The 26,451-nt window shown below is 43.2% G+C and overlaps 1 protein-coding gene across 3 annotated transcripts in view; it reads right to left on the reverse strand.

Moving 5' to 3' along the window:
- SH3KBP1 (SH3 domain containing kinase binding protein 1) overlaps window positions 1–26,451 on the reverse strand; it is a 205,695-nt gene that overhangs the window by 38,358 nt on the left and 140,886 nt on the right. For all 3 annotated transcript variants that reach the window (XM_088532735.1, XM_088532737.1, XM_088532736.1), the window contains 2 exons: window positions 18,984–19,059; window positions 11,024–11,118 (listed from right to left, as the gene is read on the reverse strand). In XM_088532735.1, the coding sequence (XP_088388861.1) occupies window positions 11,024–11,118; window positions 18,984–19,059 (171 nt within the window). The remainder of the gene's footprint in view (window positions 1–11,023; window positions 11,119–18,983; window positions 19,060–26,451) is intronic.

A 26,451-nucleotide genomic window follows, 5' to 3' on the forward strand; every position in this document is an offset into this window, starting at 1 on the left:
GCTTAAATATCAGATATATGTGTTCTTCAAGGTACTATGCTTTATATCCCTTTATTTCCTTTTTTATTTAATCTTTCTTTTCTTTTTTTTTAACCTAGAAGCCATTTCAAGAAATATTTGTTCATCTTTTTCACCTCAACAAAGAACAGTAGCTACGTGGCTCCCTGTGCAGCTCTATTTTTAAGTCTTCTCTTGCCTCGTGTGCAGAATGCCCCTGAAGTGGTGGTTTAGATCACTGCTGAAGCTGGCAGCAAATGCTTGGAGATGGAAAATTACTGCTCTTCCAACATCAGGAGCTGCCTGATGCTCGGTGCTCATCGGGAATGTGTCAAAATCTGACCGACTTCTGCAGGTTTACAAGATACATGGAAATCTAAGAGCAGGGCTGGAAGGGGCTGCCTAGAAAAGTGGGCAGTGCTGCGGTTCTCCCTGGGAGCGCACTGAAGGGCTGCAAGAGATGCAGCCACAGCTTTACTGCCAGGCAGGTAGAAGTTTCTTCAGCCCCATTTTCCCTTTATTTTCGAGACATTTCCTGGTCTTCAAGGAGGCCCCAACTCTCTTGTCCCTCTCTGCCTTTGGCCTTAACCGAAGACCACAGGGAGAGCCAGGGTCCCATGTTCATCTAGCCCCTTCCCAGCTCATTTTCCGGGCAAAAAGGGCAATGCAAAAAATGCAAATGAAAAGAATCTTTTCCTTGTCCAGGGCTCCCAAATAAAGTAAGAATCTCTATTTATTTTCTCTCCTCCACATTCCTTCTGTTGCAGCTGCGCCGAGCCCCAAGCAGACCATGGCAGGGGCCGGCCCTCTGAGGGGCTGCTGCTTTGCACCACCACTGCCACGGCACTGCACCACGCTTGGAGCGGGAAGCTGGGGGAGCTGGAAGCTCTTTCCCAACCATCCTGATTCTATGATACTAAAATCTATGATGCTGGATGAAGTTTTTTGCTCATGCAAGTGAAGGCGCTTTATATATATTGCCATAATTGATAAAGATCTTTTCAAAATGTGAGAGTTAACTTCTTCTAATTTAAAATTATATACTACTGGTTTAAAACACTCAATTAGCAAGCTAAAATTCCGCAGTAAAAATTACAGACTTCCCAGAATTTTGAATGAGAGACAACACAACAGTGCAAGCTTTGGTTAAGTGAAATTTTTGTAGTGTAACTCAGCTTCACAGAGATCTCCACTAGAATATACAGCTTCTTGCAAAAGAACCCCTATAAAAAGAAGAAAAAAAATCCCAGCAGTTGGCAAACGTGTGCGTCAAATGTCTGTTTTCCTTCTGCCTTTCTCAAGTTGGTTCTCATCAGAAAGAGTGCTGAACTTGTAAAATCCCTGGTAAAATATTTGATTTTAGAGTCTTCATCAGGCTTGCATAGCTTGGTGAAATGTGTGTTAATGAAGGAGAGCACCTTTCCAGAGTCTTATATCACACCCACCTTATGCTGCCTAAGACTATACTTGAAGTAATGAAGGTTTGTTACTAACCTTAGTTACTGAGGCTGAGACCTTACAGTGTAGTACAAGTGTTACACATTTTTGAAGAAAACGGCTGTGACCGAAAGCTAGTAATCAAATACTCCTAAACAGATGCATTATTTAAAAAAGGACAATGTTCAGGATGAATGAATGCACAAATACCCAATTCAAGATCATTTAGACAAAAGACAGAGCCCAGCAGTCTTCTGAGGCTGCGCCGCAGAGCACCTCTTCCCTTTTTACCGACACTTTCTTGTGAATACTCCAAATGACGAAATACTGGAAGAAATGTAGGAGGAGAAACCTCCCTCTCTGCCTTGTTGGCCCATAACCCACAGTGATTTATTCCTGTAAACCTCAAAAGACCCAGGCCCTGCATGGACCATCCCTGTCACCTCCCATGCCTAAGAAAGTGGTACGCACAGTTACACCTTTTAAAACTCAAGGATTCAAGCGGGCCTTTTTTTCCGTATCCATAAACTCTATGGCTCTGCTAAGAATTCACCATGTCCGCACAGAATGGAAAGAAACAGGAGAGACTGCCAGAAATGAGACACTTGCAGCTGCGCTACTGCACTGCTCTCCCCAGAGAGCGGTCTGCCCTGCAAGGCAAGAGGCAGATCCCTCTCCAGAAGACACGTTCTGGCCAAACTCAGGTTTTTGGGTCCCACCTGACAGTACCAGGACTCTCTCAGGCTAGGTCTAACCTTCCGACTTTGAGCTCTCCAAGCAGCTAATCAGTAATGAAGCTGACAGGCCTTGATGAAGGCCTCGCACAAACAGAAAAAAATGGTACTCTTCATTGACCACACCAGTTCCTCCTGGGATGCGCCTCACCTGCGGTGCTCAGCAAGCAAGACAGCGCAGGGAAATAAATGTGCTCCAGGTCATAAATCCCTAGCACTTGAGTACTCAAAATAAAACTAAATTAGCCAAAGCAATCATGAAACGTAGTGCTCGTAACAGCTATAATTTATCCTCGTGATGAGCCAATAATCTCCCTTTAAGTGAGAGCCAATATACACAGACCACACCACAACTGAAGGATTATTTAATTCCATTATTACTCCTATCACAGAAGTCTTTGCACCAGGCCTCTAATGACAATTACTTGGCACTACGTATGCATTTTTATTTCCCCTTTAAAATGGCTCTTCCTACCCTGAAAAGATTGGATTTATGATACTACCAGCAAGCCAGCAGGTGAACGGAGCAGCCAGGATAAAAGAAGGGATGAAGCTAAGCCGTGAATCTAAAGCCTGCATTGTGAGCAATAATCAGAGTTTTCCAGTTCCCTCAGCATTTCTGTGATATCTCTTATACACACAGGGTGTCAAAACTTCTTACTCCTTCAATCTTAAAGTATGTCACCTTTTTAGATTAGCCTGGTGGTATTAAAAATACTTACAAATAAACCTAATAACTCTTTTTAAACGATGCAAATCTTCAAACCTTACATGCATGGAGGACGCAGCCACTTTACTCTCTTAGCTTGGCCTGAGATTCCATTTGTCAAAATTCAAATTTGGGCCTTCCCGGGAACAATATAATCCCTTCCTTTGGGGACACTGCTCCAGCACTGGAACCAGTGATAAGGAGAAGAGGAAAGAAGTACTTTATTTCATTGCATAATTTAATACATAACTTTTATGAATATACTAAGGAGAATAACATTTAAGTGCTGGAGGCTCCCAGCCCCTATAACACTCTCAGTCTCCACAATTTATTTCAGCACTCAGCTCAGAGTACTAATGTTTCAGTAAAGCTTCTAAAGATACCAGTGAAATTTCAGCTGCACCTGGTACCTTATTTTCAGCCTTTATTCATACACAGATCCACTTAATTAGCCATTTTTAATCGCAGCGGCCACAAAATTTTGCAAGATATGAATAAGTGTCAAAAATATATTTATAAACTTGGACAAGGACAAGGAGTTTCAGGCAAGAACAAAAAATAATGCAAGGAGAAATGCAGAACAGTCACTCATAATTTGTTTTCCCTGTAACTTCCTCAGTGTTTCCAATCACTTTAGAAAATGAACAAGTTCATTTGATCACAGCTATCCCCTAGGAGTTTTCTGTAGCTGTTTTCTGTAGCTCAGATGAGGATGCTGTACCCCAGGCCAGCGGCGCGTCCAGAGCCCGGTTCCCTACGCCCAATCCCAGTTACTCCGCACCCTGCACTGTGGCTTCCAATCCAGCAAAGGCCAACAGCTCCTTATTCCCAGGAGGTCAAAACCTCCAGGGAGCCGTTGGAGGCCGCAGCACAAGCAGCCTCCCGGCACGGCACCAACTGCATGGCAGGGGCAGCACAAGGGAAGGGGCAGAACCGGCCCCTTCAGCAGCCGGCGTGGAGAGTTGTGTCCGAGTGAATCCCTGTGGGAAGGCGGCAGCTTCGTTGGGAGCTGCTTCTCACACAGCCGAGCAGGTGGGAAACGTGGAAACCTACGCTCCTTGGAGGGGAGCAGGCCACACGGGAGAGGCGCTAGGAAGGGCCTCTCTCGTTCTTAAAATGCCTGGTGCTGGAGCGGCCTTTCCGCTGCAGCGCGGCCTCCAGAACCTGCATCCTGAAACAGGACTTTTTCCCCTCTTTTCAAGTAAGATAGATAGCCTTAAGCTACCATATTTGTTCCACTTTGAAAAGGCTGTCCACCTGAACAATTAGCTTTATTTTCAACGGCTTCAAATTATTACAGCTCTGATGTTTCTACTCAAATTGGAAGACACCATAAATTCCATCTTAATAGGGATAATGAGTGTTCGTACCCATCTAGTTGCTCACCACAAAAGGAAAACTGAAAGTCTTCAAACTCTACACACATTTCACCAGTACAACAAAGCTTGGCAGATATACATATGCTGTTTGCAACTAAAAGCGTGGATAAACTTCAGCAATGCAAGAGCCCCCCACGCACACAAACCTAGAAAACAGACAGGTCTCTCTCCCCCCTAGCGGGGCCGTAACCCAGCAAACCGCTCAGCGCAGCACCAGCGCTCGCGCTGCTCTATCCAAGCGTCCCGCTGCTGCTCCCCCCCTGCTCGTGGCCTCAGTAACTGGCAGGGTCCGGGTGAACAGCACCGACTAACTTCATCCCTAGGAGCCTCCTGCACGAGCTGCTGCAGCAGCTGTTTCCCTTCCCAGCCCTCCCAGCCCCGTTATCCTTGGCAGCCTTGCAGCTACAGAGCGCGCTCTGGACAGGCGCCTCCTGCACCAGGACGCGCGAGATGCTCTGGGAGAGAAATCCGGGAACTGTTTTGGCGAAAGGCTCATCTTTCGGCAACCGTCGATAAATGCAGCGAGAGTGGTACTAAATGCCTACAGGCTACATGAAAAGTTGGAAAACACTAAGCTCTCTGCATAAGAATAGATTCCATACTGAAACATGGACAAATGCACAGAGCAGCTGCTGCACAGTGACAACCTGGCATTAGGACAGAGATTAGTAAAACCAACCATCCTTTCACGTTTCCTTACACCTGTCTACTGGTCTGTACTTATTTGATTTGTTTTACCACTTAAGTGTATGTACTTTAGGGCAGGGACTCAAGAGTACAATATTTTATAGCATTAAACTTGCAAATCTTATAGTAAAGAGAAGTAAAAACAGGTCCAAATGCAAATATTGCCTTTGAAAAGAACTGATCGCCATTGCGCCTAGTTTTAAAACCTAAGTTCATGCTGCTTCCGTCCTCAGCACAAGATTAAGCTTTACCAGTGGGACCGTCATTAAATCCTGGGACCAGGAAACCCGTTGCGTGTCTCCTACTAGCCATGGGCATCACCCTACCGTGCCCTACATGATGCTGGTGAGCCAAGCTCCACAGTGCTACTGAGGATAGCGGCGGCTGGGCAGGTCTGCTGCTCTTTCTCACCTCACTGATCCTGGAGACAGTTTTGGTGAATCCCCCAGGGAGGCTGAGCCCTACAAGCTCCCTGAAAGCCAGGCAGGATCCCTGCCGTGCTCCGCGGGGCGGGCACACAGGGACAGCCACGCGGGGACGTGCAGTAAGGCACGGCATTATTATTATACCAGATGAAATGCTGACACCTTGGGACACCTTTCCACCATGGTCAGCTTTTCAAATTTTAGAAGTAGTTTATTTTATTTATCCAGACTGCTTCCATTCCTGTGCATAAAGTACTTCTTTGTCCTCCATATTTCAAGCTAATGCTGGAGCATATCTGACCATGTGGTTCTTAGCACCCAGATGTCAGGCAGGTTGATGCATTTGATGCCCTATAACGAAATGTTTCACTCTTGCAAGTGAAATTGCTTCCAAATGGGGCACACAGCTGCCCGTGTATTCCTGACATATTCATTTCAAAATTATTTAGTTATTACTATTGATTTTTCACACAGGTCTTTTTCTATATGCCAGTGAAGTCTTCAGAATCTGATGCATTTTGTCAGAATTTACCAGAACTTACTACTAGGAAATCTGTTGCATATGCATTAATAAATAGAATCATTTATTAACTCTGGAAGGTAGCCTACAGTAGTTACATCTATAAGAGGTGGGATTAAAATTGCTAAAAGATGAGATTTGAAAATGTCACATGTATCTTCTATTGCTAACAGTGACTCTATTTATTATGAATATGATCTCCAAAAATCAATATTTGAGTACGATGAAACCTCAGTTTGCCATTTGTGTCCAGCAGTATCGTGCAGTTACTACCAATGTCCCTGGCCTTGCCCACAAGTGGTCAAGAAAGTTTTGAAGACTCTAGAAAAAAATAAAAAGGAATAGAAACATTTCAAGCTGTAAAGAACACCTTGTGGCATGAATCGCTAGGCCTCTCGCCATTCAAACCCTTTCAGCTCCTGCAATTATCACCTACTTTCACAATAACCACCTTTCTGTAAAACTGTTTTGCTTTTTGTTCTCTTTCTTCAAAAAGCATATTTCTCTTTGACTCCTGCTGAGAAGAAAACAAATCTACTTTTTCACTGACTTGGGGATGAAAGCACAAAAAATCCCTTTAGAATTTTGCACAATATTTTCTAATATCTTAGATTTAAAAATCTTGGAGGAACTGAAGAAATATCATGTACACCCCTAAAATTCCAACAAGTAATAAATAAAACCTTTTCCGTGCATCTACTCAGGGATTCATTTCAAAGAGGAAAAGGAAGGAAGAAAAACCTTTTTCAGATAGTTTTGGAATGCATTTATGTGAAATCATTAATTTCCCCTTTTGGTGTAGACTTCCAGGTGAAATTTCACCTTTGAGAAAACAACTGTTACTACCATATGCTTGTGATCAGGTATTTTGTGCCCGATTTAGGCCTCCACAATTCACTGAGAAATGACTCAACATGTTGTTTAATCAGCTATTATTTCTGGCTATCAGTCTTGCACAATGGCATTTTTCTCCTTATATCTCCCAAAATACCCAACCTTTTCGCCAATTAATGATCAGCCTCTTCTGACTCACTGGAGTCTTTTAAATGAAACTTAACAGCACATTCATCAAGCGACTGGGGAAGTCATTTGGGAGTCAACAAATCTGTTCAGAGCATTCCTGGGCTGTTTCATAAAACCATTCAGACACTCAAATTCCCTCACCACAGAGGCCTACAGGGAAGATCTAATGAGCTTTTGATTCACCACGCGGACGGACATCCATCAAAACAGAGCCAGGGCTTAAAATAGACTACGCAAAGGCCTATTGAAAGCACAGAGATAAAATGTTTGAGTATTTTCTTCATATTTTATAGCTATTTGATGATCTTGACAAAAGATCAAAACTTTGTCTCCACTAGCATTATAAGGACAACTAATTTAACTGGGAAAAAAAAATCTGATGTAATCTTACCCCTCCTATAGGGGCACCATTAAAATAGTGATTCTGAATTCACCATCGTGACAGTGTGAAAATAGGTTGGCCTCGGAGTTACTCTTCCTACTGAGAATACTTTTCAGGTATTACAGATCTTGAAAAAATACATTATTTTATGGTAATGCCTTTGTGGTTTTAAGAAGTACTCCACTCATCTGTAAAACTAATGTCCTTCTCTCCTTGCCCCTGGGTAACCGAGTTAATTTTGTCTCACATACTCTAGCGCAGAAGGCCAAGTCTGCAAATCATTTTCTTATAAAGAGACTAACAGTAACTGCAATGTGATGGCAAAGCACAACCTCACTATTAGTTTCTGAAGGACTCCATACATTTCTATTTAATTCCCCTTAGTATGGGTCACTAGCTCTGGTTAGCAAGAGGGCTTGCCAGGCGCGGCCATGTGGATTCTGGCTAAAAGGCCAAGAGCCAAAGGCCAGAAGCAAAAGCCATTAGTGAGCAGAATGGTGAGGCTGACTTGGCTGCAGCTATTTAACAAGAAACAGTGACAGGCACCTGCTTCGGAAAATTTGGAGTAAATGAGAATTACTGCATTCTGCAGTAAAAGCAGGGACCAAGCCCATGGTCTTCTGAACCTGAAAAGAACCTGACTCCATATCCCTCGAATTCTGTCTTCTAACCTAGACATTAATAACAAATAATAATAAAAAAAACCTCTCTGCAGAGAGGCCTGCAAACCACAAAACGATCTGCAGAGCCAGTGCTTGGTAAGCACTGTTTGCCCAGCAGCTCAGATTAGTCCAGACAAAGCATACAAAAGCATCTATGGAGAGATGCTGAGCCCTTCTGCATTGCCATTCTCCACTCTCTAAAGGCCTGGTTTTCTCTAATTGTTCGTGGACATGTGATAAATCACAGGAGAAAGAGAACAGATAAAGGAACCGCCTGCCATGGCTTGATACCATCAGACTGGTGGGCAGGAGGGTAGTGACACCTCCTAGAACACGTATGGACAAGCTGCTCACTGCACGCTGGGCAAACTGCTCCGTTCAGGCCCCAGCTGGGCTGCTAGACAAGACAAATAGATTCCCCCGTTTCGGGGTGGGGGAAGCAGGCAGACGAGAACGGGAAGGCGAAAGCAAATAAAATCTCGTACTGAAACTAACCTACTACAGCTGTCTCTGTATCTATACAGAGTGGAGAACACAGCTCCGCCAGCAGATCAGGCACCTCGGAGAGTTAAGTCAGCCTGGTCACTAAAGTGTAAAGAGGACGGGGGAAAAACAAACAAACAAACAAAACCCTTTAAAAAAGCCATTTCCGTGATCAGAAACCCTATTAAGTAAGTACATGAGAACATTCATTTTAAATCACGCAAACAATTTTCAAGACAAGCTAAACAAAAAAAGTCATCAAGGACAAGTGCTAAATTAATGGAAAGGCTAGTGTAAAGTATAAAGAAAACGGAATAATGAAGTAGCAAACACTGGAAATAGCAGCGCTTTACACACAGCTATGATTCATTTTAATTACCTTTAATCTCTGTGAAACAAGAGAAATGACACGTTCTATAACTGAAAATAACAAACCAGTTTGAACCAAGATAAATTCTAGTACGCAGGGTTCACCCCCAGCATAGCAATTCTAGTAGCTGCACCACTAGGGAAGAGAACGTCAGTCAAGCAGTGGAACCGAAGCACAGCGGCTTGGCTGGGTTCAGCTGGCAGCTCTGTGCATTTTCCTACTTCCATAGATACCAGAGTGAAAGAACAGATGCAAAAAGGAATGCTAGGTGAAAAACTGCAAGCACACACTTGCAGGCGCTAGACACGGATGCCTTTTCCAGCGCAGTTTCTGTGCCGTGCTGGAAGCTGCAGCGCGGGAGCGCACCCGCTCCTCGTATCCCTGAGCTTTCCCCTGGGACGTTGTCTACGAGATGCCCACCCTTCCTATCCAAATTACGGTCGCTGCAATGAGCCTTGGAGGAAACATGCTTAGGCTGCCAGGCTCCAGGAGTCATTAAAGCATCTTTTATGTACACAGTTTCTTTTTTTACTTCACAGTTTCTTTTCCTGCCAAATGCATCACTATTTTTCCTCAATTACATGCCATGCATTCTTTGGGAAAAGATGACATCCTCAGTCTGCAAACAGCTTAACATATAGGAGACATTGCCACAGAAGTATTTCTCAGGGTCTCCTTCTTCTTCCTCCAGTGCCAATTTCCTAAGTAATTTCACGACATTTATTGATTACACAGTTTGTGCTCTTATCTCCATCTAAGCACAAAAACGCTATTAGAATTCCTCTTCACCTCACAAAATCCACAGCCTGTCCTAGTTTGTGTCTTTTCTTCCAAATACTATTTCCAAGAGTCAGACAAATTTAAACAAACTCTGAAGCCTTTAAATAAGACCAAGAAATTAAGTGAACCTACAATAAATCCTTTGGTACATCCAGTCTTAAATACTGTAAAATGAAAGACTGAGATTAATAGCATATTAATTTTGCAGAGTTGAAATTAAAACTGTCAGGAAAATAGAAAAGTTCATTTTCCTGTGGAGTAGTAAAGAGATGCTATCATCTCAAAAGCTTAATTTTCTTCTCACTCTTGTGTCATTGTGATTTTACAAAACTTTATTTCTTTCTGGGCCAGTAGCTAGGAATACGTGAAACATTTCATGTCATTTATTCTTGAAGCTATGTATGTTAAACGACAATACTGCCTTGCATGATTGTTCAGATTGCATTTTGTTTGTAAACTAGGATGTGAAAAATTGTAGAAAAACATATTAAATAAAAACGCTGAATATGAACGTATATAACCAAAAGCAATAAAAAAAGGAAAATCTGCTGGATTTACCAGTGATTTTTTTTTATAACATTAAAATTTGCTTAGTTTCACCTCTGCCCTATTTCCAAAAATCTCTCAAATATTTTAAAGCTTTTTGCTTGTTTGAGATCTCAGGCTAGACTGTAGGCATTTTTAGAAGATGTCTGGCTCCATCTCTCAAAAGTTCCTTGAACTGAGAATTTAAGATTAACCATGGAAATGATTCTGTCATTTCTTCCTTAACAGCTCCGATAAGCAAAATTGTCAGAAATGTCTCCTATTTAGAAGATTAAACTGTATCATGGAATGATACAGCAAATAAGAGAGCAAAGGGGAAAGACACCAGTTTCGGCTGCAAGTAATCATATTTTCAACAGCAACAGTTAGTTTCCCTATACCTTATATTTATTGTCCTAAAGATATTTTAAATAAGTGTCTAACTCATAAAAATAAAGTCCATTATCTCCATTCACAATTCCTACAAGTAAGACAATTCTCAGACTTCACACAGAGATCTGCAAAATGCTGCTCTCTTAAGTCTTCCAGTTTCTTCTAGAGGCCGTTACCTTTGTTAAAGGGATCAATTTACATTTTTTTTTGTGGATCTGTCAATAGATAGAAATTAAAATTGATCAGATAAACACTTGTAAACTCCTGACTTTATACACATGCTGTTGTTTGTCTAACCTTATCAAAGCGAAGCTCTAAAACACAAGAGAAAGGAAGACTCAGGTCTCTGAAATCTATAAATGCTTCATTGCCAAAACACCACTAGGTTAAGGAGGACAGTGTCAAAGGCACAAACAGGGATTTGTGCCAACTGAATGATATCTAAATTAAAACCTGCATCCACACTTATATAAGGACAAGAAAATATTGGCTTATAGGAGGCAAATGTTGCTTTTACCTTACTGATAAGCGTGACGACATCACCTTCTCGGATTGTGAGTTCATCGTCATTCTGCGCCTCATACGGAAATATCACCTTGCAATACTCCTTGGCTGAAAGGAAGAAAACACAATGTGATAAAATATCACTTTATAAAAACAGCTTATCCAAAGGTAAAAACCTTTATAAATGTTTCACAAGTGTCTCTACATGCTATCTTATTTTCTTGCCTCATAGACATCTTCACAAACTGCATGAAATATTAAAAAAGCTGCACGCTGATGAGAGTTCCTGATGTGTCATCCAGGAAGACAGCTCTGTAAACTCCCGGGACAGCTATCTCAAACAGAATTGCTCCAGTCAGCGACAGCCCACCAAGCCACTTCTCTTGGAGCAAACCTGTGTTTATCACCAGCATCAATACTTCCAGTGGCATAGCTTCCCATCAGATCTCAGAATTTGGAAGCATAAAGGACCTAGCAGGTTGATACAGCTTATCCTTCACCTGGTGCAGCAAGGCAAGAGATATTTCTGAACCTATTAAGATGGTAAAATAATAAATGGCACGTTAATAGAAGTAAATTCAGAACTAAATCATCTGTATATTCAGCATTAAAAAAAAAGGTTTTGAATAGTAACCCAAAGTTGCTTCTTCCCTTCGCTGTCTATAAATAAGGCATCATCTCAATTTTCAGCTGGAAATTACAGGAGCCAAAAACTCCTACTCAGAAATCATAAAAAGCAGTTGTCATGAAAAGTTAGCTACATGTTGCCGTGCAACAGGCAAGTATGCCAATGTGCCTTACAAACAAAAGGGGGATATGTATTCCAGCTGTTAAATACTGTATAAAAATGGGATATCGAAAGGGATGGCGCTTATCTCACTTAACTGTTAAGGTTTTCACTTTGATGACCCCTGCCTGGGATTCAGCCAGCTGTCATACTCGCTGCACAAACAGGCACTTGCAAGGCACAGAAGTTTAGATTAGCTCAGGAGAGCAAGACCTGCCTCTTTATCATATCCTAAAGAGAATTTGCATTATCGCAGATTCACGTGGGGCTCCACCTGGGTGTCAGTTCAGCTGCTGAGAGGCCAAGGACCATTTGAGACACTGGTAGGTGTTTGAGACACCTGTGGGGCTGGCAGGTCTGATGCCCAACCTTTGGGACGGCAGCTGGACGCCAGCCAAAATACTCTGGAGTATCTCCAATAGCAGCAGATGCAGCCCTAAGGTTGGGACTTGGAGACTCTGATTCAGTCACAAAACATTAGAAACCTGTGATGTTAGTGGCTATGCTCACGCAATAGTCAGCGGAGATGGCCAGTCCCAACAGTCACTCTTCACCACAAAAGCAGCCAGTTACATCCGATGAGCTGAATCTCACTCGCAGCTCCATGGACAGCACAGACAGAGCTCCACCAAATCTATGGAGCGGACACCGAGGCCTCGTGCCTATGCTGTAACCCTAGGGCTCTGACTCGACACCCGCATGCCCACTGCCAGCGCCCAGTGACATGAGCATCCCCTTAACGAGGCATCCAGCACACGCAGACGTGAAGAGGTGCTTCCCAGGAGCACGGACAGCTTGAGAAGAGCATCAGTATTAACGGGGAAGAGCAAAACCCTGGTTCACATGCTGCTGCTCACAAAGGCTATGCTTTTTATATGCCTCTGGTTCAAGAAACAAGAATTTCTCTGTCTCCACAGATTTCTCCTCATCAAACACAAAAATTGATCCAAGATCACCAGCATGTAGGTTTTTCTCCACCCTTTGATGTCTTTGAAGAAAGAAGAGTCAGACGAAGACAGTGAACATGATTTCTGACAAAATATGAGCAATAAAAAGATACTTTTTGCTGATTCCAAGCACAGCGGGCATTTTGCAAAAAAAAAAAAAAAAAAAAAAAAAAAGTTATCATGACCAAATGACCAACTGTGAGAGCCACCATGCCACAGCTCAGATTTCAGCTCAGATTTATTGCAGTCCGTGGGAAGGGTTTTAGATATTGCTGCACTGTCACAGCTAAGATCTTTGACCTGCCATCTTGCCTTCACGATAGCGTAACCACATTTTCTGTAAAAGCTGAGATAGCCGAAGGCGAATCCTTCTCAACACCTGCAGGTTCCTCTGTGGGGCAGGTGGGAAGCCCCCCACGGCCACGTCGCGGGCAGGAGCACTCCCTGCACCACCACGTGTGCACCCAAAGTGCCACCGAACCACCTGCATATTTTCCTGGGCAATCCTCCCTCAGCTCTCCCTGCAACTTGAAGATTGTAACTGACTTTCTCAGATGCTGAAACTACAGGTCCTACAGCCTTCTGCCCACTCTCTTCCTCATGTTTTCAGGGTCTTCATCCTGAGGATGATGCAAATTTACAATAAGGGAATTAAGTGATTTATTAATTAAGGAGAAGCTTGCAGATCAAACTGCAAGAGAGCAAGGTCTCAAGAACCTGGATGCATTTGGGACAATGTGAGGGGCTGGACAAAACGAGGTAACAACTTCCAAGCTTTCAGGAGGGCAATGGTAGGGCACTAAGGCTTCAGGAAGCAAAACCAAAGCCAACAGCACTCACAACAACACGAATCTTCAAAGTCAAATTATAAAAGCAGAGAAGAAAAATCCAATAGGCCATGACACTTAACAAGTAAAGCTTTCCTTACTCAGTAGAGCACAATACAGCATGATGATATAAAAGTACTTAATTTCTGCAGTTATATTCACATAAGAAGGAAAATTGCAAAAAAAAAGGTGGGCCTGATTTCAGATACACAGCGGAGACCATACTAGAACTTGCTGTACTTTTGTTTTTTAAGAAACAGAAACAATAAACTAAAGGCCAGAATAATATACTCTATTACTTGCACAGTAAATAGATTTAACCCAAATTAAACTGTCACATAATTATATATGCATATAAAGCGTCCTCAACTGTAGATGACAAATCCCATCATTATGATTTTTTAAATTAGATATTCAAGGTTCAGTTCATAAATCACAGATGGTTCTTCCAGAGCCTTTCTAGTTTTCTCTGACCTGAAGGCACGTTTCAGAAATATACCTCTCTTCCAACCCCCAAGAGGAGACCTCTTGGAAACACAAAGCCAAGGGAGGGCAAAGGATAATATCCATGGAATTTCCAGCCCACATTTATTAACTCAAAACCAGTTTTATTCTTTTAGATCACAGATGATCTCTCCCTGCAAACTCATAGCTCCTCCTAAGCGAAGGCAGACAACCAGCCACACACACAAACCAGTGGCTTGATATGTGTCTATAATTTCAATGGAAAGCTACAATTTCAACAGAAACATACAATTTCAACATATAAAACTCGTGTGGTTTGAGGTCTTGCACTACGTATCAGGCTGGTATTTTGAGAGTTAAATATTATCCTGTCCAAAAGAAAACTGAACAAACTCTGATTATTACCACTAGGTCCTGTTCATTTTAAGAGGATGCTTTTTCCATTTGTTCTCCTGCTAGACTCTTAGGATTAAATTTGGTATTCAAGACAGAAGTCCACAGCCACATGCACCTTCCAGCTTAAATTTGGCAAGGGACAGTGACCTGAATTTGCTTTTCCTCTTAGGCCTAGGTAACACAGGTTCTTCCTCTGGCATCTTCTGCTCCTTCCTTGTGCTAAGCAACTTTCACTCTATGACAAAACTTGCTCAGGCTCACATACTACAATCACTGTTCCAGATTCGCCCTTTCTAATTTTATATATACGTATACATATACATATACATATATATAAGTAAAATAATGACCCCATATACTTGACTTTTGAACCTTAATTACTTCACCTCTGATAAAGCCTCCATCATACAAAGCAACGATAAGCATGGAAACAAACAGCATACAATTAGGGCTTCAGGGCATTTTTGCTCTACAGGGGAGACTTCATAGCATCCAGAAGATGAAAAGGACCTTCTGAGCAGATGTGATCTGCTGTAGTGGTAAGGGGAGACTTGGTGCTTCCTTGCACCTCGTCACCACAGTTGTGCACAGGTAACACAAGCTGTCTTGCTTCCTTCTCGTGGTTAGGTGAAGGTTGTTGCATCTTTAACAGTTTATGACAATTAAGGCAGCCTCTTGCTCCGAAAGGAGCTAACATTGAGCTCACTAGAACATATCTCTTAGTACTCCTTGAACTTACCCTTCCTTGTTATTAATTATCGTTCTCATAAAATGTTTCCAATCTACCAAGTCTAAGCAGTGAAAGACTGTATCATTGCTACCAAAAAGATAAAACTGAGAAAAAATAACTCCAAATCCATATTCAGCAGAATTTGGTTTTATTATTAATTGTAGAACTTAAGGACTCAGAAATGGCTTGCGCAAATAAAACACCTGCACACAACATCACCAGGCTCTGGCTATCAAAATATCACTTCCTCAAATAAAGAATTAGAAACAGAACTAATTAGGGCCTCATTAATCCAGACTCAGCTAATCTTTATACCTTCTACTACCATGCAAAAAGGTTAATTGCTTGCAAGGATTTTGGTATTCCAGTTGTATAATAGGTTAACACAAACTGTAAATATTCAGCAAATAGAGCACTGATATTAACTACCATGGTCAGTGCACTTAGGGGCTTATTGCTTTTGCTGTTCTGTTGCCTGCTCATTTATACCCTACTTTTGCAACCTCACCGATCTGCAGCAGGTCTCTCAGTCATGGTGGATGCTTCTGCTTTCCTGAATTTCAGAATCCAACAGAGCTACTTAAAAAACCACAATTTCTAGAACGGCCTTTTCCTTTTTTTCTAGAAAGTCAAGTAAATTCAAACTCCTCGCCGAAGGCTCCAGTGCCAAGAGGGAGGAGGCCGACGCTGCCCCTTGCCGTCTCGGCCGCCTCTTGCCCAGCCCCTCGGCCCTGCCTGGCTGCAAGGGGGGCGCACGGGGGACACGAGCGAGGCAGCACAGGGGGTGCACGGGGGACACGAGCGAGGCAGCACAGGGGGTGCACAGGCACGGGGCGGGGGACGCAGCAGCCGGGTGGCGGAGCACCGCGTCCCTCCTCGGCCACCACACTCTGCCCCGCTCCTGGCGCGCGCCTCCGGCCCAGGGGAAACGGAACCACATGGCCCCGAGGCTCGTGGTTTTGTTTCCTGCTGCCCCTATGGAGAACGGCGCAATGTCCGTCCCGCTCAGCAGCTGGAGACAACGGGGGCCGCAGCACCCCGGGGGCCCCGTTCGCGCTAACGCGACGGACACGAGGTCTGAGGTGGAACGATCCTCAACGCTAAACACCACGCTACGGTCATTCGGCAGTTCCGGGAAACAGAAGCTTTCTGGATTCAGGGTTTTTCAGGCTTGTTTGTGGTAGGTTTTTACGAGATAAACAAAACTTTGAAGAAAATTCTTCTTAGAGTAGCTTGGAAGCCCTTAAGGACTCATGAGAACTTCTCAGCCGTTTCTATTTTTACTTACACAAAGTGGTTTGAAGGGAAAAAAAAATATGTGTGAGACCAAAGTAAGAGAACGAACAGAGATGCTGAGAAGGAACCAGAGACTCTTTAGGATTATATAATTACTTTACACAGGGCGTTAAACAGAGCTTGGTTCAGTTACTCAGTCTGGGGACTGTGGAAAATTCTGTTGCATTGATGCACTGTTAGATTTTAGAGGAGATAAAAATGATATAACTTTGGAAAACACCCATTTTCCAATGAAGCATTTAAAAGTTTTCCTATTATGAGAAATACTAGATCATACTTTCATGGACAGACTATCAGACATCAACTGTATTATTACCAAATTGTTCCTCTCACTCAGTGTGCATATCCAAAACAAAGCCACGCTGAGGTACCTTTCATTTTCAGGTGCAGGACAACTTCCAGTGACTGAAAAAATCTCCTGTTGATGCCATTTAAATCTAAGACAACTATGAGTAATCACATTATATCAGACCTTACCATATTTGTGGTTCTCTTTCCAAAGAAAGAACAGAGATGCCAAAAATCCCAGAAATAAAAAGTGCTAAGTAACCAAGTGCAGGGAAAATTCAGAGGCTCCAAAGATAGGTGCATGTGGAAATGCTGTATAAATTAGCAGCCTATGCTTCTCGCCAGATCTGGCAACTAGGATGTTGAACCATGTTTGCACACACGGGTGGGAAAAAAACAGAAGGCAACAGAAGAGGGTTTTTCTGACCCAAAAGGCACGTTCTGGGGAAATAACTAAGAGGGATGTAAGCAGAAGCAACCAGAGCCCAAACTCGTCAGTGGAGGGAGGCACAGTCCTCCTATCAGTCTTGGGAGGATGGTCACATTTTGGGGTATGTGGAACAAGCACGAACCGCCCGTATCTCGGGATGTGGTGCAGTGAGCCGGCTCGGCAGCCAGCAGCACGAAGCCGCTGCAGAGAGAGGCAGCTGCTTGGCAGCGCGTCCGTGCAGCGCGTGGGCAGCGCTGCACCCACACAGCCCCGGGATGCCGCTTCCGACGGCGCCGGCGCTCGGCGCAGGCCGCTCGAGCGGCCGCCTCCACGGGGGAGCATCGGGCCAGAGCACACGGAGCCGGCGGGCCGGCTCGGCGCTTCCCAGCGCCTCAGGGTGCCGGAGCTCAGCGCGCCCGCCCGGCCCGGTGTGCTCTGCAAGGGCGGCGAGCTCAGAGGCGCGTCGAGGACTGCAGCGCGGCTACGCGGCACCAACTCGTGGGGCTGCTGCAAGCTGTGTTTGCCTCTCAAGAGTTCTGCTGAAAATATGCAGCAAACTGCCTTCAAATGACACTCTCCTCTCTCCGCTTCTTTTCTCCTGTTCCAGATCCCTCCCTTCCTCTGTCTGTCTCTTAGTCCTGGCAAAAATGTTATTGCAGCCTGTTACCTCTCTGAAAGGATAAACACATCAAGGAAGCAGAACTGTGCAAGTTTATAAAAAGAGGCATCACGTGAACTGAAACACGGGAAAACATAACTTACAGATAAAGACAAAGTTTCCTAGGTTTTCATACATGCTCCTCCAGGGAAACAGCAAGTTGGTTTCCTGACTGTTTTAAAGCTACATAAATGATTGAGTAACTAAGCTGAACTAAACATATCTTGAAAGAAACAAGTGCGAAGTGGCAAAGTGATGGATGAGAATCTTTTTTTTTTTTTTGTGAGTCAAGTTATACAACATGGATATAAAGCTCCCAAGTTATTCTATCAGCTTTATAAACAAAGTTGAGCAGCTTTTACCTGTGAAATAAAAAGATCCTTAAACATGGATAAGGCAAGAATTTAACTCAGAAACTGAAAATCTTATGTTGTCATAAATTCTATGCAAAGATATAGCGATGTTCTCTTCCTCCTATTGCCTTTCACTGAAATCCAAAGCCATTTAATTGTAATAAATACAAATAAAAGCAAAGAAGAGCTAATATGCACAGAAGTTATTTGGTAAACTAGTTGCATGCATCTCCACGGAACAGAATTGAGACCTTCCTAAGAGACTTAATTATTGTTTTTTGTTCTTCTAAGCATCAAGTTAAACAAAACAAAACAAAATCTCCTGAAGTTCTCAACCACTGTTTATTTTTTAGTTCCTACACAAACTATACCACCCACACATTTTTTTTTCTGCTAAGTAAAAAGGGAAAAAGAGGAAAAAAAGACACTCAGAACAGGGGATATTTTTCTATGATGCACCTACAAGTTACAGCATGAAGTTGGAGCTTATTCAACTCAGATTAATTTAAGGCTGAAAGCTGACGACATAACTTACTTAATTTGATTTTGGTGGCAGAAAACTCGAGGTAGGATTATAAGAACAACAATGAGGATCTGTGAAACAAAGCATTCTGTCTACGTACTGCCTACTCAAAGTTTATCCTACTCAAAGTTTATCCTAAATATATCTAACTGCCTCCTGCTTTTCAGATACACAGAATGCTCCTTTAGTTAAAGCTAAAGAAAAAATGCTCAGCTTGCTTTTCAGAGGCTTAAAAGTGCAAAGTGCAAGTTAAAAAGAAACAGTGAAACCTACTTTTTGTTCTGCTGTCCACTTCTATTTTTGTTGGCTCCTGAGTTGCTGTGGCTGGAGGTAATTTCTTCCCAACACTCTGAAAAAAAAAATTATTCTCATTTAAAATTTGCATGTTCAGTTCAAAGTTGGACAACATAAAAAATTGTAATGGAAATACAAAATATAGGAGCAGAAAAAGGACAGTAAAGAAAGAGAAGCAACTTAAACTATACTCAGCTTTATTTGTGTTTCTTTTATTTTAAGTGGCAAAGGATTCAAAATAATATGATATTCTAATTCTCTTAAAAAATACTAGAAGAGTTTTAAACATTTATCCTTTAACATGTTTTCAGGGACTGTGATGAAACTTCTTACGAAAAGGTACTAATGAAAAGGTGCCAAAAGACAACCTGAAAGAACAGGGGGGGAAATTCCCTTGATTTCTTTCCACACTAGCATTACTCATTTTAATGTCTCTAGACATTAAAATAGTGTGTGCGATTTTTATGTTGACAATCTCTATTTAAGCCAGTTTCTTTTTTCTGTTCATTTTGAGCAAAAATAAATAATTTATAGAGAAGTATTACAAATAAACCATCATCAGCCTCATATAGCTAAGCTGAAGGAACAGCGAATGAACATCACCTGCCCACAATAAAATAAATAAACAACAATAAAATAGAATATAGGGTAGTCATCCTTATGCGCCCTCAGTACCTATAGGTATGCCAGCCCCTCTCTCCCTCTCTTTTCTCCTTGCCAAGAAAGTTGTCTCTCTTGACATTCGCAACCATGTGCAGCTCAGGACACAGGTCACTATTACCTGTTTATACATAAACAAGTACTTAAAAGCCATAGCTATAAATCAACATCCTTTTCTGGTTAAGCTATAAACACACACACAAAGAAGAGTTGGTCCATCCTGCAGTGACCTTCTAAATAAAAGCTAAGAGGCCAGAAGGCCAAGGCTTAGGGCTGAAGGCAGTAAGGACCTCCTGAGGATTATCACAGACTCACAGAATGGTTGAGGTTGGAAGGCACCTCCAGAGGCCTCTAGAGGCACATCTAGAGGCCCCTGCTCCAGCAGGGTCACCTAGAGCACGTGGCACAGGGTGGCATCCAGGCGGGTTTGGAAGATCTCCAGAAAAGGAGACTCCACAGCCTGTCTGGGCAGCCTGTTGCAGGGCTCTGTCACCCTCACAGGAAAGAAGATACTCCTCACATGGAGATGGAACTTCCTGTGTTTCAATTTGTACCCTTTACCCCTTGTCCTGTCACTGGCCACCATGGAGAAGAGCTTGGCCCCATCCTCCCTACATTCACCCCTCAGGTCCTTGTACATGTTGATCAAATCCCCATCTCATTCTCTTCTCCAGACTCAACAGCCCCAGCTCACTTAGTCTTTCCTCATACGATAGATGCTCCAGTCCCTTAGTTATCTTTGTGGCCCTCCACTGGACTCTCTCTGTTATGAGGAGAATGCTGGTCACTATGAGAAGTGATGCCAGCACAGGAGGTTAAACAGCTGAGAATTTTGAGGGTGTATGAAAAATATAAAGATGCTTCTATTAGCCAACAGACACCATCTGTGCCTGAGTGCATCTAGGAAAAGCAGTAAAAATAAATATATATATAAACCACATGCTGAAATTTGAGGCTAGCAAATGGAGGCACATCTGGACCTGAGGTAATTTTGCAAGTTGTACACAGGGCAGCCTTCAAATTTGTGCTGACAAGTGCGACAAAATAGAAATTGCAAAACCCAAACGTGTCCTACTGCAACTGAACTCCTAGGGCGCAGCAGAAAACTGCACCTCTGCTGAGCTTGCAAATCCACTTAGAGCCCTGAGCTTGTGAACTGCGGGTGAAGACAGATGCAGAGCAAAACTCTGCAGAACCCTCCCAGCTTTTTATTTATTTATTTAATTTTGAGATGGGAGTGACTGTGAGAGGAGACAAATAGCATCATCTGAACCAGCGTATTGGAGATAACAGGACAAGAGGAGCTGACAGACTCCTGCAAGCCAGGAGATGACAAGGCTGACGAGAAGAGCATGATGTGGCTGTACTGAAGCCATCTGAAAGCCAGGGTGGCTGAGGATGATGCGCTGACTCTGAGATCTAAGCTGGAAAGCAGTGAAAACTGCACTGGAAGAGCTGCACGAGGAACGTGAAGGAGCTGGAGAGTCACACGGAGAAACGAGTCGGGATGAGAGCGGGGATGGAAAGACGGCGTTGGGTTCAGTGCAGCGAGCCGCGCTCCCGGCCGCGCGTGCCCACCTCCCGGCAGCAGCCACGGCTCGGTTCCCTAGCGCGGCGTGGAGAGCGGTGACGGCGCACGCTCCACGCTGCACCGCAGCTGACCCCCAGGGAAACCCGTGCTAATAAAATGGTTATCCTAAAACAAAGGACAAAAGGAAAAGGGAAGAAAAGCATTTGGGGGCTGTTTTATCACAGGTAGATCATTATTCTTATGCCATAAAACATTTTATGACAGAAAACAGTCTTTGTGAGAGCTGAGGTTTGTTCAGCAGGGGAGGTAAAAAGGGGCAATGCCCAGTGGCTGAAGACATGACTCCTTCTGCACAAGGCGCACCCAGAAGCAGCCAAGCAAAGAGGTGAAGAACTGGGCTTCTGACGGGGCTACCGACAGACGAGGAGCACTGAACTGCAACATGTGCAGAAAAGATGCTGAGAGATCACAACAACCTCTAAGCTCTGCACCTAATCATTCGGGAAAGCAAATTGTGCAGGAATTCAGCAGAGAGCAACAGAAGGAATGTTTATACCCATTAGAAGACATGAAAGTCACAGCTTATTTCCAGGAGGGTTGTGCAGAATCTTCTCCAGTGAGAGGGAGACCTGGCTTCAGTGTCGGGTGCTTCAGAAGAGAGGGAGCAGCAGAGGAAGAAGACGACAAGTGACATTATAGTATATTTTAACCACAAGGGGATTGCACCCAAAGATTCATGGAGCTTACACAAGCACTACTGACATGGGGAAAAAAAAGGCAAAAATAGACAAATCATGAAATATGGTTTTGGGTAGACTTGCCTTGTCAAGCTTTTTACTCTTCTAGTGAAACAGTTATTTTTTTCTCTCTCTCTCCTAAAAATTTTGTCTATAACTAATCCATACATTTGTGTGGATAACATTTGTTTCCATTCTCCTTTTGAAAATGTCTCCATGAAATCTAATCTACTCCTGATCTGTTCATTAAGAAACACAAGTAAGAAAAATCTCTCTTCACCCTAAGGCACGCAGAATCCTCCATATTCTGATGAAGTCTGACAGTTTGACTTTAACAGAACAAAACTTCAAATATACCGAAGACCTGAGTCCTGTGAGTCCCAAATCACAAGCTACCAACTTATCCAACAGGAAAAAGGACACTGGTGACAGACATCCCATATGAGCCAGGAGTTTTGCTTCTGGCTCTCCAACTGCTCTGCATCACTCCTACTCCCACACAGTTCAAATATACACCAGATGTAACAGTGCCTAGGAAAACCAGGCAACCTGAATTCTGGCTGATACCCCCCACACTTCTGTGATAGAGACTTTTCTTTTCAGGGACCAGTTCTCCATAAGGCATTTTGGTTCCTTCTCCAGCATAATTTATCTCCTCACTTCTAAATAAGAGTTTGTTATACAGGTTGGTTATGAACATAGGAGCAAGGAACACTTTAAGCAGATTGAGTTGGAGGCCTTATTATATTAACATATTTATTATACAGATATAAGTGTTAACATATTTACTACACAGATATACTTAAGTATTAATCTTTTCTCCTCCACTTTTCCTTTACATGAGAAGAAGTTCAATTCCATTGCAGAAAAACGTCATCTATGTGCTTCTAAACACACTGATCTATACTGGAAAATAATGATGCACAACATCAGCTTTCACATTGTTTAATCCTTTCCCCCAAATTCATTCCTACCCAGCAGGCTGGTAGGGGAAGGATTTCAGCGTATGAAGCAAACACTAATTAACATTCCCGGGAAGCAAGCAGCTCATACCCTCTGGGATACAGACAAATGATAAAATTTAGAACTTGAAGAACTCTGCTGTTTAGGCACCCAAAATCTAAGAGCAGACCCCTCAAGAGCAACACCACCAGCACTGCCTGCCTCTTCCCTCTTCAGGCCTGCATAGCCCCTGAGCGCTTGGCTACAGGGTGGTCCAGCAGCGAGCCCTACAGTCTGCTCCACTCAGCCCCCATATCTCCGCCCCAGTGACTCAGACCTGCTCCCGATGGGTGCACAGGGCGACTATAACTGTCACGGTAGCACTCAGCCTACGTTACCTCACAGGGATCAAGTTCAGGGACTCATCCGTCATGCGGGAGCCGTGGTAGGAAGAGAGTCTGGATTTCCCCACTGCAGGCCCCAACACCCCAGGACACATCGAGAAAGCAAAAAGTATCTTGATCTCGCTGTGAGCACAAGATGAGAACCATCAGATCGCATCACCCTCGGACATGAGCCCCACTGATTGCCTGGCAATTGCATGTGAAGATGAAAGGGGAAAGAACACCTTCCTGAGGCAAAACTAGCTGATCGAAGCATGAATCGTGGCCATGATTTGGCATACAGATATTCAGAGGGGTGAGGCTCAGCAGCAACCTGCCAGTCCTAATGCTTGATATCATGAAGCCAATGAAAAGGCAGCCTGGCAATAAATAACAGGTTCTGGGAAGAGAAGAGGTCTTGATGGCACTTTGGTACAGTGCAACTGCCTATCTCCACAAACCAGTTTCCTGAGGGACTGAATTAGCAGTGATTACAAAAACAGTCGAGGTGGCGCACACGGGCTCTTGGATGGGGTCACACTGTAATCAAAACAGTCTCATTTCCCTCCATTTATGTGTTTTGGCTCAACCACAATTCCTGCGACAAGGCAGACCTAACACAAGAGAAGCAGAGCATGTAATGGGCAAGCTACAAATGAGCTGCTCTCACTTGAGGGCAGTACCGACCTTCCCTACCCCAGCTCAGCCTTGGTGAGGGCACAACAAGTGCACCTGTGCTCAAGTTTGCTCCTCCAGGATATTTTTTAATTATGTTTAGGGGTTTGCTGTTGTTGTTGAACACTGACTTGCCTATTTACTTTTGTCATTCGGTTCCTTAATCTGATTTGGAAATTCAAATTAACTTGTCACTTGTGAACTAACGAGGTTAAATCAGAAGATTTTGTTATACTTTGCTGTACTTAAGGAAGAAATGCAAGCTTCTCCAAGCACCAGTGTGTTACTCAGGGACAAAGAAAAAAAAGATAAAATAAAGATTTTTTTCCTTTTTTTTTTTGATCCTGTAAATCCAGCATCAGGATTTACTTTGGAATGGTGGCTGAAGTACTAATTCTAGATAAAATATTAAAAAAAAAAGCTGTGTGAGCTGGAAACACTCACCTTTTTATACTTTTTTTTTTGCTTAACGTTATTTGTCAATCTGACTAGTGCAAGTGTACTTAAATGCACTTCTGACATACAAAGAGAAAGCAGTTACGCAGCTTGGGAACTTTTAGAACTTCAGAAAACCTCTGTGATTAGGTAAGGGGAAAGAAACAGGTCTGCGACCACGACACTTCCTTTCAACGTTTAGCTGCTACTTTTGAACTTTGTTTACATGCACAGAGTTTCTTTTAAATACAGTTTTAAATACAATTCAAGGCCACTATTATTAAGAGAGTGCAAAAGATTTATTTTTAAACACATTTCTGATACTCTGTTTTTGTAACTGAGAGCACTTTTTCATAAAGATGTAGAAATGGTCACTGGTTTCTTCCAGCTACAGATAAACAGAAGCATAAACAAGTCTCTCCCTGCCTATGTCTAATGCTGACATTTTGAAGGGGGAGCCAAAATAATTTGCTTTTGCTAACATGCTTCAAGTACTTAAGGGACATTTTAAAGTCTTTCATCCATCCTACCTGGGCTACCTTGAGTTAAACAAAAACTGAAAGAACCCATTGCAAAAACCCCACCGGCTTTCAGATGTCAAAATGTTCTTACTCTATCAGAGATGTGTCAAATAAGAAAAATGTCCAGGATCTCAGTTTTTCCCCACAGTACCAACACTGTACTCCATGCAAACTACCTTCTGTGACGGCTTGACCAAGTGTTACTGTCCTGGGGCTTCCTAAAAGGGCAGAGCTAACCCTTTTCCCAGAGGGCCACCACAGAGCTCTTCAAAGAGGGAGATGAAAATTTTAAGACTGTAGAGAGGAAATAAAACTTATTTAAAGAAAATGGGATTAAGCAGCTGCCTGCCTGCTTGACTGCACCATTCACCTAAATGGCCTCATCTTCTGCAGCTCAGTGCTGGCTGCTGCTCAGCCACCCTTTGGAAGAAATACCATTACGGATGTCCCTGACCTGTGATGATTCTTCCTTATTAAGTATCGGCTACAAAGATATAATCCACGCAACGTCTGCACAGCTATCCCGGAGACCCCCAGCTGTCCAAGCTGCACACATTTCTATTAACACCATCTGTGAGGAAATTCCAGTCACGATACAAGGCAATTTCCTTCAGCTTAGCTTAGGACAATGAACGGGACAGGAAGCAAGCGCTCATCAAGGCCCCAGATAAAACCAGACTGCCACGAGTAAAGGCAAGCAAAATCCTTTATCCTTCCTCTTCCTGCCTCGCTCTGACTGGCAACACTGGGACGGGACACCAAGGGGCCCGGGATGTAGCCTGGCTCATAACCCCCTGGCTGCGAGCAAGGGGCAGGGAGCCACCCAGGCCAGCACACTGCGTATTGCATATGTACATATGTACATATTACAGGGAAACCCAGGAAGGATGCCTTAGTGCTGGCCTTTATCAATCAAAAGGCAAAATATAAGCAATGGACAGGTACATGGCTCTCCACACCACATGGTAATTCCATAAGGAATAGGTGCCCTGACCACAGGGCACACATCTGGGGAAGTCTATTGGCAGCAGGCTTGGTAAATATTCCACAGAAAGCAGAAAGCAAACCAACTAAAGTATTCTAAAATTTTATACTATAGTTTGTTCCAGTCAAGCTGTATTACCTTCTATGTGGGTCTACTGAATGATCTGAAAATAGTTTATTTTCACATTCTGCACATACTCCAGCAGCCTTAACTGTATTCCTCCCCGTTCAGGTCCACACTGCATCACTTCAGGAGTTGGACAAACACATGCCTTCTCAATTACCACTGCTTACCTTACCAAGCATGTCTGTGTATTAAGAAAAAAGGATTTGCTTAAAGAAAGAAAGAAAAAAGAAAAAACACTGTGAAAGGTTTTACTCTTCTACAACAGCAAAACCTTGTATTTAGGTACTGTTACAGGCATACGAACCACTGGCTCTTTAATTCTTCTTTGCCTAGAGAAGGTCAAAAACATCTGAATAAAAGATGCCTCTCCGAATAAAACCCAGGCCTTACCGAAGCAAAACAGCAAAGCCTTCACCCCAGCAAGCCTCCTGGGAAACCTGGGCCGTGCTCCT

This window comes from Tinamus guttatus, unplaced genomic scaffold, assembly GCF_059628265.1.
Source record: "Tinamus guttatus ecotype Peru unplaced genomic scaffold, ASM5962826v1 Tinamus_guttatus_pri_ptg000470l, whole genome shotgun sequence".
Classification (NCBI taxonomy): domain Eukaryota; kingdom Metazoa; phylum Chordata; class Aves; order Tinamiformes; family Tinamidae; genus Tinamus; species Tinamus guttatus.